We start from the raw sequence: 14,512 nt of genomic DNA, 5'->3' as shown, positions 1-14,512 counted from the left end.
ATTAACCATCACTCCACTACACCCACAAGCCAGGCCCACCGGCCACGCCCACCAGCCAATCAGAGAAAGTATGCAAATTAACCCAACCAAGATGGGTACAACCACAGAGAGCAGGAGGGAGGCTTGGATTTTCCTGGCAATGGAAGAAGCCAAGCTTTCCGCCTGCCCTTGCCAGCCTAAGCCTCCTCTCAAGTCTACAAAGTTTCAATTATAGAAGATACACAAACCCCCAAAGAAATGGCTGCTGGCCATGGAGTGAGCAGGAGGCTTGGCTCTGCTCCAGGCTACAAAGTTTCAATTGTAGAAGGTAAATAAATTCCAGATACCAGGGTCTCCGCTTGGGTCGCCAGGGGGTATGGCTGGCCTGCAAACCATCACAGGCCCCTCACCTAGGCTGCTCCACACCCCAAGGGAGCCCCCACCCTGATCCGGGACACCCTTCAGGGCAAACCAGCTGACCCCAACCCATACACCAGGCCTCTATTCTAGCTAATAAAAGAGTAATATGCAGATTGACCACACAAGCTGGCTGACCCCATGTGGTCAAAGATCCTGCCCCCATGTGGACACAAGATGGCCACCACAAGATGGCCAGCAGGGGAGGGCAGTTGAGAGGGACCAGGCCTGCAAAGGAGGGCAGTTGGAGGTGATCAACCCTGCAGGGGAGGGCAGTTAGAGTAATCAGGCCTGCAGGGGAGGGAAGTTAGGGGTAATCAGACTTACAGGGGAGCAGTTAGGCATCAATCAGGCTGGCAGGGGAGTGGTTAGGGGGTGATCAGGCTGGCAGGCAGAAGCGGTTAAGGGCAATTAGGAAGACAGGCAAGCGAGCAGTTGGGAGCCAGTAGTCCTGGATTATGAGAGGGATGTCCTACTGCCCGTTTAGGCCTGATCCGGTGGGCAGACAGACATCCCTCAAGAGGTCCCAGATTGAAGAGGGTGCCCGCTGGGCTGAGGGACCCTCCCCCCTGCACAAATTTCGTGCATCAGACCTCTAGTTAGCATATAATTACCTGTTGATTTTGCCTTTCGGATATATAGCCCTCTTCTTTCTGGTAACAGCATTCTGGTTCTCCTTTAGTGAATCAGCACACACCACACACACACACCACACATACGCATGATACATTTGATTGAAGCGAGATTGCATTCTCCAGGGTCTGGAGAGAACATGTGACCAGGCTGGCCAATCAGAATGGTATGTCCACCTGGCCGCAGTGAGGAGCTGGGGTTCACTGCTGGGAGCTTGGGCAGGACTGTGTGGAGAGCTCTTTCCACTGAGATTGCTGTTTACGAATGAAGCCAACACTAAGAAAAGCAGAGCTGAAACAGAAAGACTCCTTTCTGATGACACCATTGAGCCTCGAGGACTCAAATTTTCCTGGTCTACCTTTGGACTTTTCTTCCAGTTATATGAATCAATAAAATTTTATTCTTCCATAAACTGGTTAACAGTGGAAAAAATCCTATCAAAGACCAGAGTTCTAGTTGACAGATAAGGCGCAGGGGCCTCCGCGGAAGTAGTGGAGGGGAGGGGAAGGACAAGACACAGCAGCTCTGCCAGGTGGCTGCTGCTGGCACCTGCGTCTTCCACAGATCACAGGACCTGCCAACTCAGTGACCAGAAGCAACAATACAGAATGGTCTGAAGGGCAAAGTGCCCTCCCCAAGGTTGTACGGAGAACCCAGAGCTTCTGTCGCACGTTTTGCGATATGGGGCAGAGCAGCTCCACTTGAATATCCTGGAAGCTGTCCCCTCGAAGGAAGAGGACCAAGAGCTGGAGAGGAAAGCAATAGAAGAACTCCTTAAAGAGGCAAAACGTGGGAAAACAAGAGCACCTATGGGTTGGTACCAATAAAAGATTTCTCATTAACACAATTAAGAACACACTCCCCACAGGAAGAGCAAGATCATGAACAAAAAGAGGGCGATGAGGAACCTGCGAAGAGCCAGAACCAGACAGAAGAAAGCCGGAAGAAGCACAGAGCCCACCCTTACAAGCACAGCTTCCACGCTCGAGGCTCAGTCAGTCATTCTCCCCCGAGGAAGCGGAGCAGCCAGGACAAATATGAAAAATGGTCACGCAAGCGATGAGGCAGCGAGGGAGAGCCAGCAGGACTGTCCCCAGTCACAGTGCTGCTATCTGCGGGACACTGGGATGTGCAGAGGTTATTGAGGACATGCCCTGAGCTGGCAGGGCAAACACCTAAGAGCAATTTTTACAGAGGGTCCTTTGTCCTTGTGACAAGCAAAAATGACATAGAAACTCTTCAAGGAAATTAGTACAAAGGAACTTGCTTTGAATATGTGTTGGCCAGTGTAAGCTACTTCCGCAGTGTGGTACACATTTGTGTTGTTTCTATTCTATTTCATTAGAAATTGGTTCCAAAATAAATGTAGAACATAAAGGTTTGCAGAGATTGTAAAAACTAGTTCCAGTTTTTCTGGATGTGCTACAATTGTAGTCATTTCTCAAACTTTCTCAAAAAATGAAATACTTGTAAATCCTATGTGTTACATTTCGGAGTGACAAATTTAAAACTTAGAAATAATTTTTAAGAAAAGTTATAGCTTTCCAAGGGCTATAAATTAACAAGAAACTCTTTGATAACTCTGCATTTGCTTTCCTTTAAGTGAACAATGTAGGAAACTCTCAAATGGCTTTGAATTTAGTGCTCCATCACTGGGCAGTGGTTAAAGATTGCCTGTGCACTCTCACACTTATTCCTGAGATAAAAGTTTTTTTATAGTTAGTTTCTTTTGAATATGTAAGTTTTAAGGGTGCTTTAAAGAGAAATCTCTCAAAAGTTAAAGTGGACATAATTCTTTTAATGCTACGTCTTATTTAGCTAAAAACCTATAATAACCACTCTTAGTATAGTTGTTTCAGAAATCTTTTGATTTTAAATAAAAATGCATTTACAATGAAAAATAAATAAATATAAATAAATAAATAAAAGGGCCCAGACACAGTCTCAGAGCTCTGAACCTCAAGGTATTTCTACTGAGCCACACCCGTGCTCAGGCAGGGCTATAGCAGGAGCCAGGTCTGCACATTGCCTGATTAATATCTAGTTTATTGTGTTGGCTGGGTGGGGCTGAGGGCAACTTAGTTTCCTTCTATGTGAGAGTCGGGTTCAGAATTCTGACTGTCTTCCTGGTCAGCTAGGGAGAGGCAATGGTCGCCACCATAGGTCCCCCCAGTGTCACCACGGGTCCTCTGCTTGCTCCCTGCACACACTGTCCCTGCACACACTGTCCCTGCACACACTGTCTCAGTCAGTCACCTTGGCAACAAAAAGGGCTTGGTCTGGAGCTCCCATCTTCTCTCCAGGATGTGTAGATGGCTTCTTCCAGAAAATGCCAGCTCAGGCCCAGCCCTTCCCAGCAGCTCTGGAGCAAGTGGGGACAGCTCCAGTGCCCCCCCAGCACACGGGGCCCCTCTCCAGTGAGGATTCGGGGCCCAGACTCAGCATTGCTGCACCCCAGCATAGCACGGTACTCCCCCCGCCCAGGGTGTACTGTTACCTCAGCCCCTAATGTGCCCCAGCTCTCCAAGCTTCCAGGCTTACCAAGTCTGCACACAAATGTCAGCAGAAGACAGTGGCTTTCAGCATTTCCAGCTTCGCAGTACAGCGTCTGTCCCATAGCCCTGCCACTCGTCCCGGGACCCGACCTGGGGAAGGGCCTCCATTTCCCTGGCCAAGCTCTACCGATCCAGTCTGACCAGCAGGCAGCCCGAGACCCAGGATGTCCAGCCACCGAGGCTGCCTCCACATGGTCCCTTGGGACGCAGACTCCCAGGACCACTTCCTCACAGCAGCCCAGCCAGCAGCTCCCCACGTGCAGTCTTGGGGATCCCCAGTGACCCCACTGGTCGTTGGCACAGAGCAGAAGCGGACGGGAGGCCTCTCCCGAGAGCCTGTGGCCCGGGGTCTGCTCGGCGCTGTGGACACTGGGAACCGCTAGGGACGCTGACACTAGGAGTCGGCCTGGCTGGAAGCTTTAGGTCAGGGTTTCTGAAGTTTGGTCTTCGGCTGTCCCACATCTCTCATTTAAAATACAGATGTTGGCGCTCTACCTCCCCGGAACACACTTTGCCTTTCCGTCCCCCTTCCCTTTCCCCTCCCTGCCCCAGGCACTTTACCATCAGCTTCCTCACTCCCAAGCTCTGAGGGCCCTTTCTTTGCCTCCATAACTTGTTTCCTAAGCCCATTTCTTCTAGGAATTACTTCTTCTACCTCTGTTTTACCAAATAAATGCTCTCTTACAGCTTGGGTCTTGGCTCTGAATTCTTTTGTGGCCGGAACCCAAGCACAGAGGCTGCTGATCCCAGGTCGGTCTGACCCCACAAGTCAGCACCTCTGTGGTCCCTGCCTCTTGCTTCCCAGGTTCATCTATGTGGTAATATGCATCAGCCTACAGCAAGCATGTCAAACTGGCGGCCTGCGGGCCATATGCAGCCCACAACGAATAATTTTGTAACCCAGCCAATATAATGGTATGTAACAAACGTTTTAATAAAAACTTCATAACTTAATTTTTACAATATCCTGTTGTACATAATTATTAATAATGAACTACAATGTTTGCTAATGACTGATGACTATACTCGTGTTGCATTCATTTCCCTTATGTACCTTATACTCAGGCACTCCGTTTCTTGCCACTAATATTAGCAGCTAATATTTTAGAGCTGATTGCCACGTCTTGGACTGACTTGTTTGGTGTGTGCAACAGGAAATATTTTGCTTTGATATAACAAGAAAAATAGGTTTGTTTGCATTACGCTTATTAATTTGTGCAGTTATTCAGTGTCTGGTAAGTTAATGTTCAAGAAAAAATATTAATTTTTATTAAAATGTTCTATTATTTTATGTTAATGATTACTGATTTATTTCAGCCCTTTGTATTCAGCATGTCTCTATCGAAATAAATCTACGTTTCTATGAAAATTGAAGCTTTTGCTTTTTTGTGGCCCATATAAACTTACACCTTGTTTATTTGACCCGTGTTAGCCTTGGAGTATGGCATGCTTATTGTAGGAAGTCTGTAAAATGAATTTGGAACTGTCGATATATTATTAGGTCCGATCAAGTCATTGAATCAGCACCCCTACGCCTGGGAGCTGCCATTTAGATCACTTTACAACCACCATTCCCTTGTGCTTAACCCATGTTCAACAAACTGCGGCTCTCGAGCCACATGCATCTCTTTGGCCCCTTGAGTGTGGCTCTTCCACAAAATACACGGCCTGCGTGAGTCTATTTTGAAGAGGTGGCACTTGAAGAAGTTTAAGTTTTAAAATTTTGGCTCTCAAAAGAAATTTCAATCGTTGTCCTATTGATATTTGGCTCTGTTGACTCATGAGTTTGCTGACTGCTGGCTTAGACCACATTCCACTTGCTAAGACCATTATCCTTCCCCTCAGGACCTTCCTGGTACCCGGACCCACCCAGAGTTCTCATCCAGAAAAAGCCTGCCTAGAGTCCTTTAAAATCTCTGACTCCCCACCCCACCATTTGGGGGCTCAGCCCATCTGGCTTTCCAGAGGACCTGGTTTGCAACCCCTTACTACAATACTTCCGACCTCCTGCATTCCTTTCAACGACCCAGCAATTATGTCTCCTGCTTTGCTCAAGTTATGTTTCTTCAAACTGAAAGTGTGTCTAAAATGTCTTCATAAAGTCCATCTAAGAAATGCTGGTTGTTTGCTTTTTTGTTTATTATTGGAACTTGAGGTTTCTAATAGTTTAGAGTTCAAATTAAGTTGGAAAGAAATTGTATGGTTTTGGTAATAGGATTATAAGATATGGAATATATTTTGAAGGGAAAAGAAAGTGAATTGTTTTAAAGTTGGTTGTTTCTGAATGAGTAAAGAGAGTTGGGAAAGTTGTAGAAAGGTTTGTGAATGTTGTAGGTTTGTAAAGAGAAATGTTAGAAGGAAGTTATATAAATGACAGGCCAAATTGAAACTAAACTTAATACAGTAAATACATTGCTCTTAATTTGACTCCAATAAAAATGACAGTGGTTTTAGGGAGGAAACGTGTTTCAATAGACTCTAAACTACAGCTATCACTTTTAGCCTCTACTTCGATCAGTTGTCTTCAGAGTTTTATTTTTCACCTATGAGTTGCATTGGATCCTGAATTTTTCTAGTGTTCTTAAATATTTGACTACAACCCTCCAAACTAATGCTTAATTTTTCTCCAATTCTTTGTCTTGGAATTAGTGAGAACTAAATGTTTTTTTTCCTTCCACTGGACCATTTTTTCTAATTCTTGTCATTCTAGCTTTTGCCCCAATAGGTATTTTTAATAATGTTTTTATTGATTTTTTTTTTTAGAGAGAGGAAAGACAGAAGTATTACCCAGGCTGGGAGGAGGCTGCAACCAAGACATGTGCCCTGGACTAGAATCAAACCCAGGAGCCTTCTGTCCACAGGCCCACGCTCTATCCACTGAACCAAACCAGCTAGGGCTGCCCCAATATGATTTATAACAGTGTTTGTCTCCACCAGCTTACAAGTCCTAGTCAGACTCAGGAAGTACCACCTCTAGACACCCTGACGGAGAGCGAGGGTCTCTGGGCTCTGAGATAAAACATCACCCCTTTTCAGCAGGAAGCAGCTACAGAAGAGTCCCTGTGCCCCTTTTCTCAGAAGAATTCAGAGGCAAGGTCTGGAGGGGGATACTGCAGGCAGTTAGACAGACATGAGCACAGCAAGGACACAGACCAGGTACTGGGGTCACCAGGTGGACAGCCCCAGGTGCCAAGCAACAGGACAATCAATTTTAGGGTTTGGGCCTCGTCCCCAGGTGGCTCTTCCTCCCCTCGCTTATCAAGGGTCATGTGGTTTGGACCCCTCCCTGCAGGTAACATCCAGGCCTCAGGTGTTAGTTCAGCTCCAGGACCAGCTGCGTGAATAACAAGCCCCTGCCCTGGTGCCGGCCAGTTGGTGGAGACCACAACGGAGAAAGGACACCCCTGGAAACTGCTGGCTGTCTTAGTGAGATCTTCCCCAGGGACCTCCCCTACAATCTTCACTTCTAAAACCCATAGGAGGGAAGACCTGTGTGCTCTCCCTCCTAGGAGAACACCTGTGCCTTCCCCATTTCCTTCCCCTGCCCCCCCCCCATTCCCCCCAGGCACCTTCCATCACCTTCCTCACTCCGGCTCCCGCCCTGTTCTTTACCGCTATAAATTGCTTCCTAAGCCCATTTCATCTAGGAATTACTTCTACCTCCGTGAGTTACCAAATAACTGTTCTCTTACAAACATAAATAAATAAATGAATAGATGATAGATAGATAGATAGATAGATAGATAGATAGATAGATAGATAGACAGATTTTTCTGGAGACTCCAGGAGCTCTCAAAAAGAGCAAAAGGGGCCAAGGGTCTGAGTATTTTATTTACCATCAACAAAATTTGAGAAACACTATAATGGGGAAAACAGACCAGTTATAAAGAAAGTCAGCCACCATCTATCATCTCGCTCCTCTATTTCTCTTTATATACAAATCTTCCCCACATTGCCTGGAAACAAGAGCCACTCTGAGTTTTATCCCTCCCATCCCCCCCCTTTAATAGGCCCAGAGACTGACTAAACACCCTCAATCACAAAGTCTGTGTTCAGGTGACAGTCCTAACCAAAACCACACAATTCCCTCAGCAATCAAACACCCTCTCTGCTTCCTCCCTCAACTAGGAGAGTCCTCTGTCAGAATCACACTGCAATGGGAATGCTAGCGTTGGGATGGTCAATGCCCACCCGACAGTACCAGAGGCCCAGGCTGCACAGTGACCTGTGACCTCAGACTCCCAACGTCAGGAAATGCCAGGAGGCAGACGCTCCCACAGCCCTCTCACAGCATCCACAGCACGGGCAGTGTGTGCCCCATTCTGGAAAGTGCACTCCGTCTGAGGTGGGCTTTGTCCAGAGTGCGGAGACAAGGCGCTGAGAGCCGAGTACTGGTGAAGTGACCCAGAAGCACTGGTGGGAGGGAGACAGGACCAGGGGGCCAGCCCGGGGCTCTCACAAGCAGCGTAGCACTGGGGCAAACGAGGCCCTGCCTGCTGGGGGTTTCTGTGCCTGTAAGTTGCCCCTTCTGAGGGTAAGAGACAGTATTAACCACAATTTCTACCTGCCATTGGCTGGGGCCTGCTCCAAGGGTCAGTAGCTCCCGGGTGCTCCAACCCGCCCTTCACACAGCAGCATGCACGCTTGGCCAGCAAGGCCCTTGTGCAGTGTCACCATGCTTGTGGGGAGAAGCCAGGAGGATCCTCAAAAAATTACAATAGCCTTGGCTGCTTTGGCTCAGTGGATGGAGTGTCGGACTGCGGACTGCGGACTGAAGGGTCCCGGATCAATTCCAGTCAAGGGCAAGTAACTCGGTTGCAGGCTCTATCCTGTCTCTGGTTGGGGGCCCTTGCCAGTGGCAAGTAATGGATCTCTTACATCGCTGTCTCTCTCTCTCTTTCTCTCTCCCTCCTCCATTTCACTCTCTCTAAAAATCAATGCAAAAATATCATTGGGTGAGGATTAACATAACATAACATAAAACAAAATAAAATAGAACTACCATATGATCCAGCAGGATAATGAAATCAGGGTCTCAAAGACACTGCACCCCATGTTCACAGCAGCCTCATCCTCAGCAGCCAGGACATGGGAACAACTCAAATGTTCATCCACAGAAGCATGTGGCGCCTTCTATTCCAGTGTATGCTTGGCTCCGTGGCTAGAGCATCAGCCCGAGGACTGAAGGGTCCCAGATTCGATTCCAATCAAGGGCATGTACCTCAGTTGCAGGCTCGATCTCCACCCTGGTCAGGGCACGTGTGGGAGGCAACCAATCAACGTGCCTCTCTCACATAGATGTTTCTCTCAGTCTTTCTCTTTCCCTCCCACTTTCTCCAAAAATCAATGGAAAAGTATCCTCGTGAGGATTACAAAAACAAAAAGAGGAAATCCTACCCTTCGTGACAAAGTGGGGGGACCTGGAGGCATTGTGCTGAGTGAGATAAGGCAGCCACAGCGTTTTCGGATGGCTTGTTATATAAGGCCTGTAACAGCCAAAGCTATAGAAGTAAACAGAATGGTGGTTACCAGGGCGTGGCGCGGGGGACATAGAAAACCGCTGTTCAATGGATATAGTTAGTTACACACGGCAAGCTCCAGAGCTCTGCTGTTCCACATTCTCCTCCAGTATGCCCAGGCCCATTAAGGTTCTGTGCACTTAAAAATTTAAGCAGGTAGGCCTCATGGTGAGTGTTCTTACCACATAAATTAAAAAAAAAAAAAAACACACGCAAAAAACTAAAAAACAAAGGGATAAATTTTGGGAGATGACTATGTAAAACCTTGATTATGTCCAAACTCATCAAATTGTGTGCATGTGGTGTCGCATACCAATTAGAGCTCACGAAAGCTGGGGTCGGGAGCGCTGGCAGGTGAAGCCTTGCTGGAGTGCTAACCACGGGCTCTCCTAGACCGCAAAGCCCTGCCTGTTGCCTTGGCCAATGTCTGCAGCGTGTGCGTTCCCCACAGCCAGTTCCCCGGTGCGGGGCGACATTACCCAAGGCAGAGTTGGGGCGAGATGAGCACAGGTGGCTCTCACGTGTTGATACAAGACAATCCCAGCACAGACCTGAGCGAGGGCGTGGCCAGGACAACCAGCATCTCCCAGAGCTACGGCCACGTGCTTTGCTACAGACCTAGAATCTTACAATTTTATGTGACTTTCACACTCCTTTTGTGATATGTCAATTTAAACATCCCCAAGGATTTACTCTCAAAAAGTTCGATTTCATAGCATAGAAAGGTATGTCTTATTTATAATGTATTATCTCTCTCCTCCCCTCACCCAAATCACAGCAGCACGCACCCATGGGACCAAGAAGACCTCATGGTCAACTTCACGGTGATGGATAGCTCTTGTTGTCTGACCAGCACAGACAAGAGCTACTAGCACTTCGTTGTCCTCTAAGCAACCATCCCTTACCCCACCTGAGTCCTCAGCACCTACATTTCCTCCCTCCAACAGGTAGCACATGACACAGGTCTGGCCAATCAGAACGTTCCATTCTCCTGGAGAAGGGACCAGGCCCCAGGGAGCTGATGACACTCTTTGCTAGAAATCTTTAAAAAGAAAACCTGTTCCCACTGGACTACTGAGGAGCCGCTGGTGGCCAGACCCTTCTAGAATGAAGCCAACATACACACAAATGAGAGAAATGGAGAAAACTAAGGCAGACAGCATCCTCTGAGCTCTCAGCTCAGCTCTGCCTGAGGACACTTTCAGACTGTTATCTGAGCCACCGCACCCCTTTTAACTGAAGTCCCTTTGATTTGGGATTTCAGTCACTGGCGTCCAAAATGTTGTTGGCTGATTTATAGGCCTGACATCAAGTGAGTTGGACGTTAGTGCACGCCCATCCAGCGCTGTTGCCTGGAGCCTAAAGAGAGTTCAGTGTAGAAGAAGGGTTTATTGGAGCCCCTCCCTCCGTGCGGGCTGAGAATGAACACTGGGCAGAACTGGTCTTTTCAAGCTGGCCTCACGCACAAAGGTCACTTCAGGATCCGGATGCTCATCTTCTGCTCGATGTTCATCTTCTCCAGGGACTGGTGGGGATGGGTGCAGTTAAGAGAACTTGAACTTCAGCCCTCTAGTCTTCCAACTTCCTCTCCCACCTCACGGCCCCCAGGGAACCCCTCTCTTTCTGCCCTCCTCCTCCAGGCTCCATTTCCCTGTCCATCTGTCCTGGGAACTCATCCTTCCAAGTCCTCAGGCCCCGTTCTGACCTTGGTGAACTCCAGGAAGGACACAGCCCCATCCCCATCTTCATCGGCCTCTTGCACCGTGCGGTCAGTAATGCTTTCCAGCTGCTCTTCCGTCACCTGCACCCCAACCATTAGACGGAGCACCTGGGAGGAGGAAGAGACGGCCATAAAGAGGAGGCACAGGGACTACTAGCACCCTCCCCCAACCTTGTCCATGTCGCCCCAAAAGTTACAAAGTATTAACGATTTCATAACCCACTCTTCCTTTGTTCACCCCTTCCCATCACATCCACCAATAGTTTCCCCTACTGCTCCTCAGTGTAAGCCCTCACTACCCCTCACTCAACTCAACAATATGCCCAGCCCATTCTCAACTGCAGCCTCAGAACCCAGCCTCCACCCCAGCCTCCACCTCATCCTCCAGCCAGTCCCAAACCCCCACTTCACTACCTGGATCCCAGTTTTTCAATCTCCATTGCCGTTTGGGGCCAGATAGCTTCTTGCTGGAGAGGAGGGGCTGTCCTTTGTAGTGGAATGTTTAGCAGCATTCCTGACCTCCACCCTCTAGGTGCCAGCCCCACCACCCCCTCCCCAGCTGTGATAACCAAAATGTCTCCAGATATGGGCGATGTCATTCAGGGGGCAGAATCACCCCCAGCTGAACCACTGATCTATTCCCAACCTCATTCCCACTGCTTCCCCATCTCTCAACTAACCCTCACTCCAACCCCACCCATTCCCATTGCCCAGGCCACACCCCCAAACCATCCCCCACCACCATGCCATTCAACCCCCCCAACCCCACCCCGTGCACGCCACATCTCTGCTCTTGTGCCCTCCCCACCTGTAGCATCTCGTGCCTGGAGATCTTTCCATCTCCATCCAGGTCGTAGAGCTGAAAAGCAACTGGGAAGAATGGGGAGGGAGAGGAAGGTGGGTTTCCCTCGGTTCTGGTCCAGAGGGGCAGGGAGGGGCAGGGAGGTCGTAAGGGCTCACAAAGGGAGTGGAGGGTGCCTGGGGCCCTCACGGGTGTGGAAAATCTGGGGTCTCACTTAGGGGGACCCTACCAACTCACAGCGAAGTTTGTTCATTCTGCTGTTGAGGGGTTCGGGTTGCATGGGGTCCCGGGTTCCTGTGTCCTCATCATCTACAGGTCGGAAATGAGCCAGGACTCGGGCAAAGTCGGGGAATTCCACTCGAAGGCTCCTGGGAGGGTGAGAAGGGGGAGGCAGAAGCAGTGATTACCTTGGCCTTCCTTCTGCCCCCATCCCTAATATCCCTCACCTTTCTCCGCCAACCAAATCTCCCCCACTTACCCCCCACTTATTCTCCCCACCCAATCTCCCCCACCCATTCCCCCCACCCAATCTTCCCTCACCTATTCTCCCCACCCCATTATCTCCCCCACCCAATCTCCCCCAATCATCCTGTTCACGCATTTTCCCCCACCCAATCTCGTTCTCATTCTCCCCCACCCAATCTCCCCACCCATTTCCCTCACTCATTCTCCCCCAACAATTCTCCCCCACCCAATCTCCCTCACCCATTCTCCCCCACCCAATCTCCCTCACCCATTCTCCCCCACCTAATCTCCCTCACCCATTCTCCCCACCCAATCTCCCCACCCAATTTCCCTCACTCATTCTCCCCCACCCATTCTCCCCCCCAATCTCCCCTTCCAATCTCCCTCACCCAATCTCCCCACCCACTTTCCCTCACTCATTCTCCAACAATTCTCCCCACCCATTCTCCCCCACCCAATCTCCCTCATCCATTCTCCCCCACCCAATCTCCCCACCCAATCTCCCCACCCAATTTCCCTCACTCATTCTCCCCCACCCATTCTCCCCCCCCAATCTCCCCTTCCAATCTCCCTCACCCAATCTCCCCACCCACTTTCCCTCACTCATTCTCCAACAATTCTCCCCACCCATTCTCCCCACCCATTCTCCCCCACCCAATCTCCCTCATCCATTCTCTCCCCATCCAATCTCCCCACCCAATCTCCCCCCCGCCCCCAATCTCCCCACCCATCTCCCCCCACAGTGCCACACAAGCTTTTCCCTCCATCTCCCCTCACCCATCAGGGAAGAAGCTGTCTATAATGCGATCCCCCAGGGGGTTCACGGCCAGGGCCCCGATCTGCTGCAGGTCCATGCGGCTGGAAAGGAGGTTCAAAGTGAGGAGGGAGGGAGGATGGAGACGGAGGGTCAGCGGGGCACCGGAGGTCACAGGTCACCCCTCACCTCAGATAGCCCTTCTTGTTACTGTCCAGGGCCCGGAACCGGTGGTAGAGGCGGAGCAGGGTGGCCTGCGAGACTGCGGGCGGGAAGGGACAGGGTGAGCCCCCTGCGCCCCCCAGAGCTCGGGGGCGGCCGGAGGGCGCGCGCTGCTCGGACCCGGGCGGCGGGAGGCTGGAGGCGGCGCGCGCCCCCGGAGGCTCCCCGGCCCGCGCCCCCGCGGACCCCGCCGCCCCCTCGCCTCCGGCCGGGGAGCCTGGTGCCCAGCCGGGAGCCCGCCCGCCGCAGCCCGGCGCTCACAGCCCGTCTCCCGCCGAATGCGCTCCGCGTCCGGCACCTGCGCCGCGCGCGAGCCGCCCGAGCCCATGGCGCCGCCGAGTCCTCCGCCAGCGCGGCCGCGGCCCGGCCGAAGGCCACCGCCAGGCGGGGCTCCGGCTCCGGCCCCGGGCCCGCCCTCCGCCCTCCGCCCTCCGCCCGCCCGGCCCCGGAGCAGCGCCCGAGCGGCGGGCACAGGCGGCGGCCCAGGGGCGCGGTCAGCGGGCGAGGCTGGGCGAGGCCGGTCCCCCGCCCTCCGGTCCCCCCGCCCGCCCCGCCCCTCCCGCCCGCCTCCGCGGGCCCAGCCCTCCCAGCCCCGTCTCCCGGGGCCGCGAGTAGGGCCGGGGTAACACAGGCCCCTCTGGGCGGGGGGAGCGGAGCCGGTAGGTCCAGTCCGCACGGCCGGCCTGGCCCCTCCCCAGGCAGGGGGAGCGGGAGCGGTGTCACGGACTCCCAGAGGGGGGCAGGGGAGGGCCCCGGGCCAGAGGGGGCGCAGGGCTGAGTGGAAGGAGCCCTGCACTTGGCACTTGCATCGCAGCCCAGCCAGGCACTGGCTGCCTCCTGTCTGGTCCGCACACGCGGCTGCTGCTGGATGAGCCGGTGCTTTCCAATCAGGAGACTGAACCAGACCAGAGTCCCTCTCTCCCCAGAGGCCGGAGTCTGGCCCCTCTCGGCCTCGCTGCTGCAGCTGGGAGCAGCTGCCAAGTTCAAATGGAGCCCGGAGCCCGGGGCGCTGTCCTGGGGTGCAGCGCCCACCCAGCCCGCCACGCCCTCTGAGCCAGGGCTCTGGTAGACGCCCCAGCCCGGGGCTGATCAGACCTCTGGCCGTGGGCTCGCAGGCTTCAAGCACACCGCTTGTGCCAAGCGCTCGCTTGCATTAGCACACACACTCCACAGCACCTGCTAAACTGTGTCCCTGCTTTTAAAAAAATATATATGCATATACTTATTGATTTCAGAGAGGAAGAGAGAGAGAGGTAGAAACATCAATGATGAGAGAGAATCATTGATGGGCTGCTTCCTGCACGCCCCCTACTGGGGACCCAGCCTACAATCCATGCACGTGCCCCTGACCCTTCAGTCCACAGGCTGCCGCTCTGTCCACTGGGCCACACCGGCTAGGTGTTTTCCTGCTTTCATGCGGCGGAGGCTGCCCAGAGAGCCAGATGT

The 14,512-nt window shown here is 51.9% G+C and overlaps 1 protein-coding gene and 1 pseudogene across 1 annotated transcript; one reads left to right on the top strand and one right to left on the bottom strand.

Moving 5' to 3' along the window:
- Positions 1–2,957, top strand: part of LOC118731520 — a 38,270-nt pseudogene extending 35,313 nt beyond the window's left edge.
- Positions 2,958–10,472: 7,515 nt separating this feature from the next.
- On the bottom strand, positions 10,473–13,460 carry CHP2 (calcineurin like EF-hand protein 2). The gene is made up of 7 exons (XM_036460225.2): positions 13,328–13,460; positions 13,034–13,106; positions 12,868–12,948; positions 11,863–11,993; positions 11,632–11,693; positions 10,809–10,931; positions 10,473–10,628 (listed from the first exon to the last, which is right to left on the bottom strand). The coding sequence occupies exons 1-7, from the start codon at positions 13,392–13,394 to the stop codon at positions 10,575–10,577; spliced, it is 591 nt and encodes a 196-aa protein (XP_036316118.1). The 5' UTR covers positions 13,395–13,460; the 3' UTR covers positions 10,473–10,574.
- Between the last annotated feature and the right edge of the window lie 1,052 nt (positions 13,461–14,512).

This window comes from Pipistrellus kuhlii, unplaced genomic scaffold (assembly GCF_014108245.1).
Source record: "Pipistrellus kuhlii isolate mPipKuh1 unplaced genomic scaffold, mPipKuh1.p scaffold_m20_p_31, whole genome shotgun sequence".
NCBI lineage: Eukaryota > Metazoa > Chordata > Mammalia > Chiroptera > Vespertilionidae > Pipistrellus > Pipistrellus kuhlii.
Note: the sequence above shows the minus strand (reverse complement) of the source record. Positions and strands in the feature narration are given on the sequence as shown.

Bases quoted from the DNA above. Each gene is read 5' to 3' on its own strand.
- CHP2 (XM_036460225.2), bottom strand. From the start codon at position 13,394: ATGGGCTCGGGCGGCTCGCGCGCGGCGCAGGTGCCGGACGCGGAGCGC. The intron at 12,949-13,033 runs GTGAGGGGTGAC...CCTCCTTTCCAG, and splicing joins AACAAGAAGGGCTATCTGAG to CCGCATGGACCTGCAGCAGA. The intron at 10,629-10,808 runs GTCAGAACGGGG...CATCCCCACCAG, and splicing joins CCTTCCTGGAGTTCACCAAG to TCCCTGGAGAAGATGAACAT.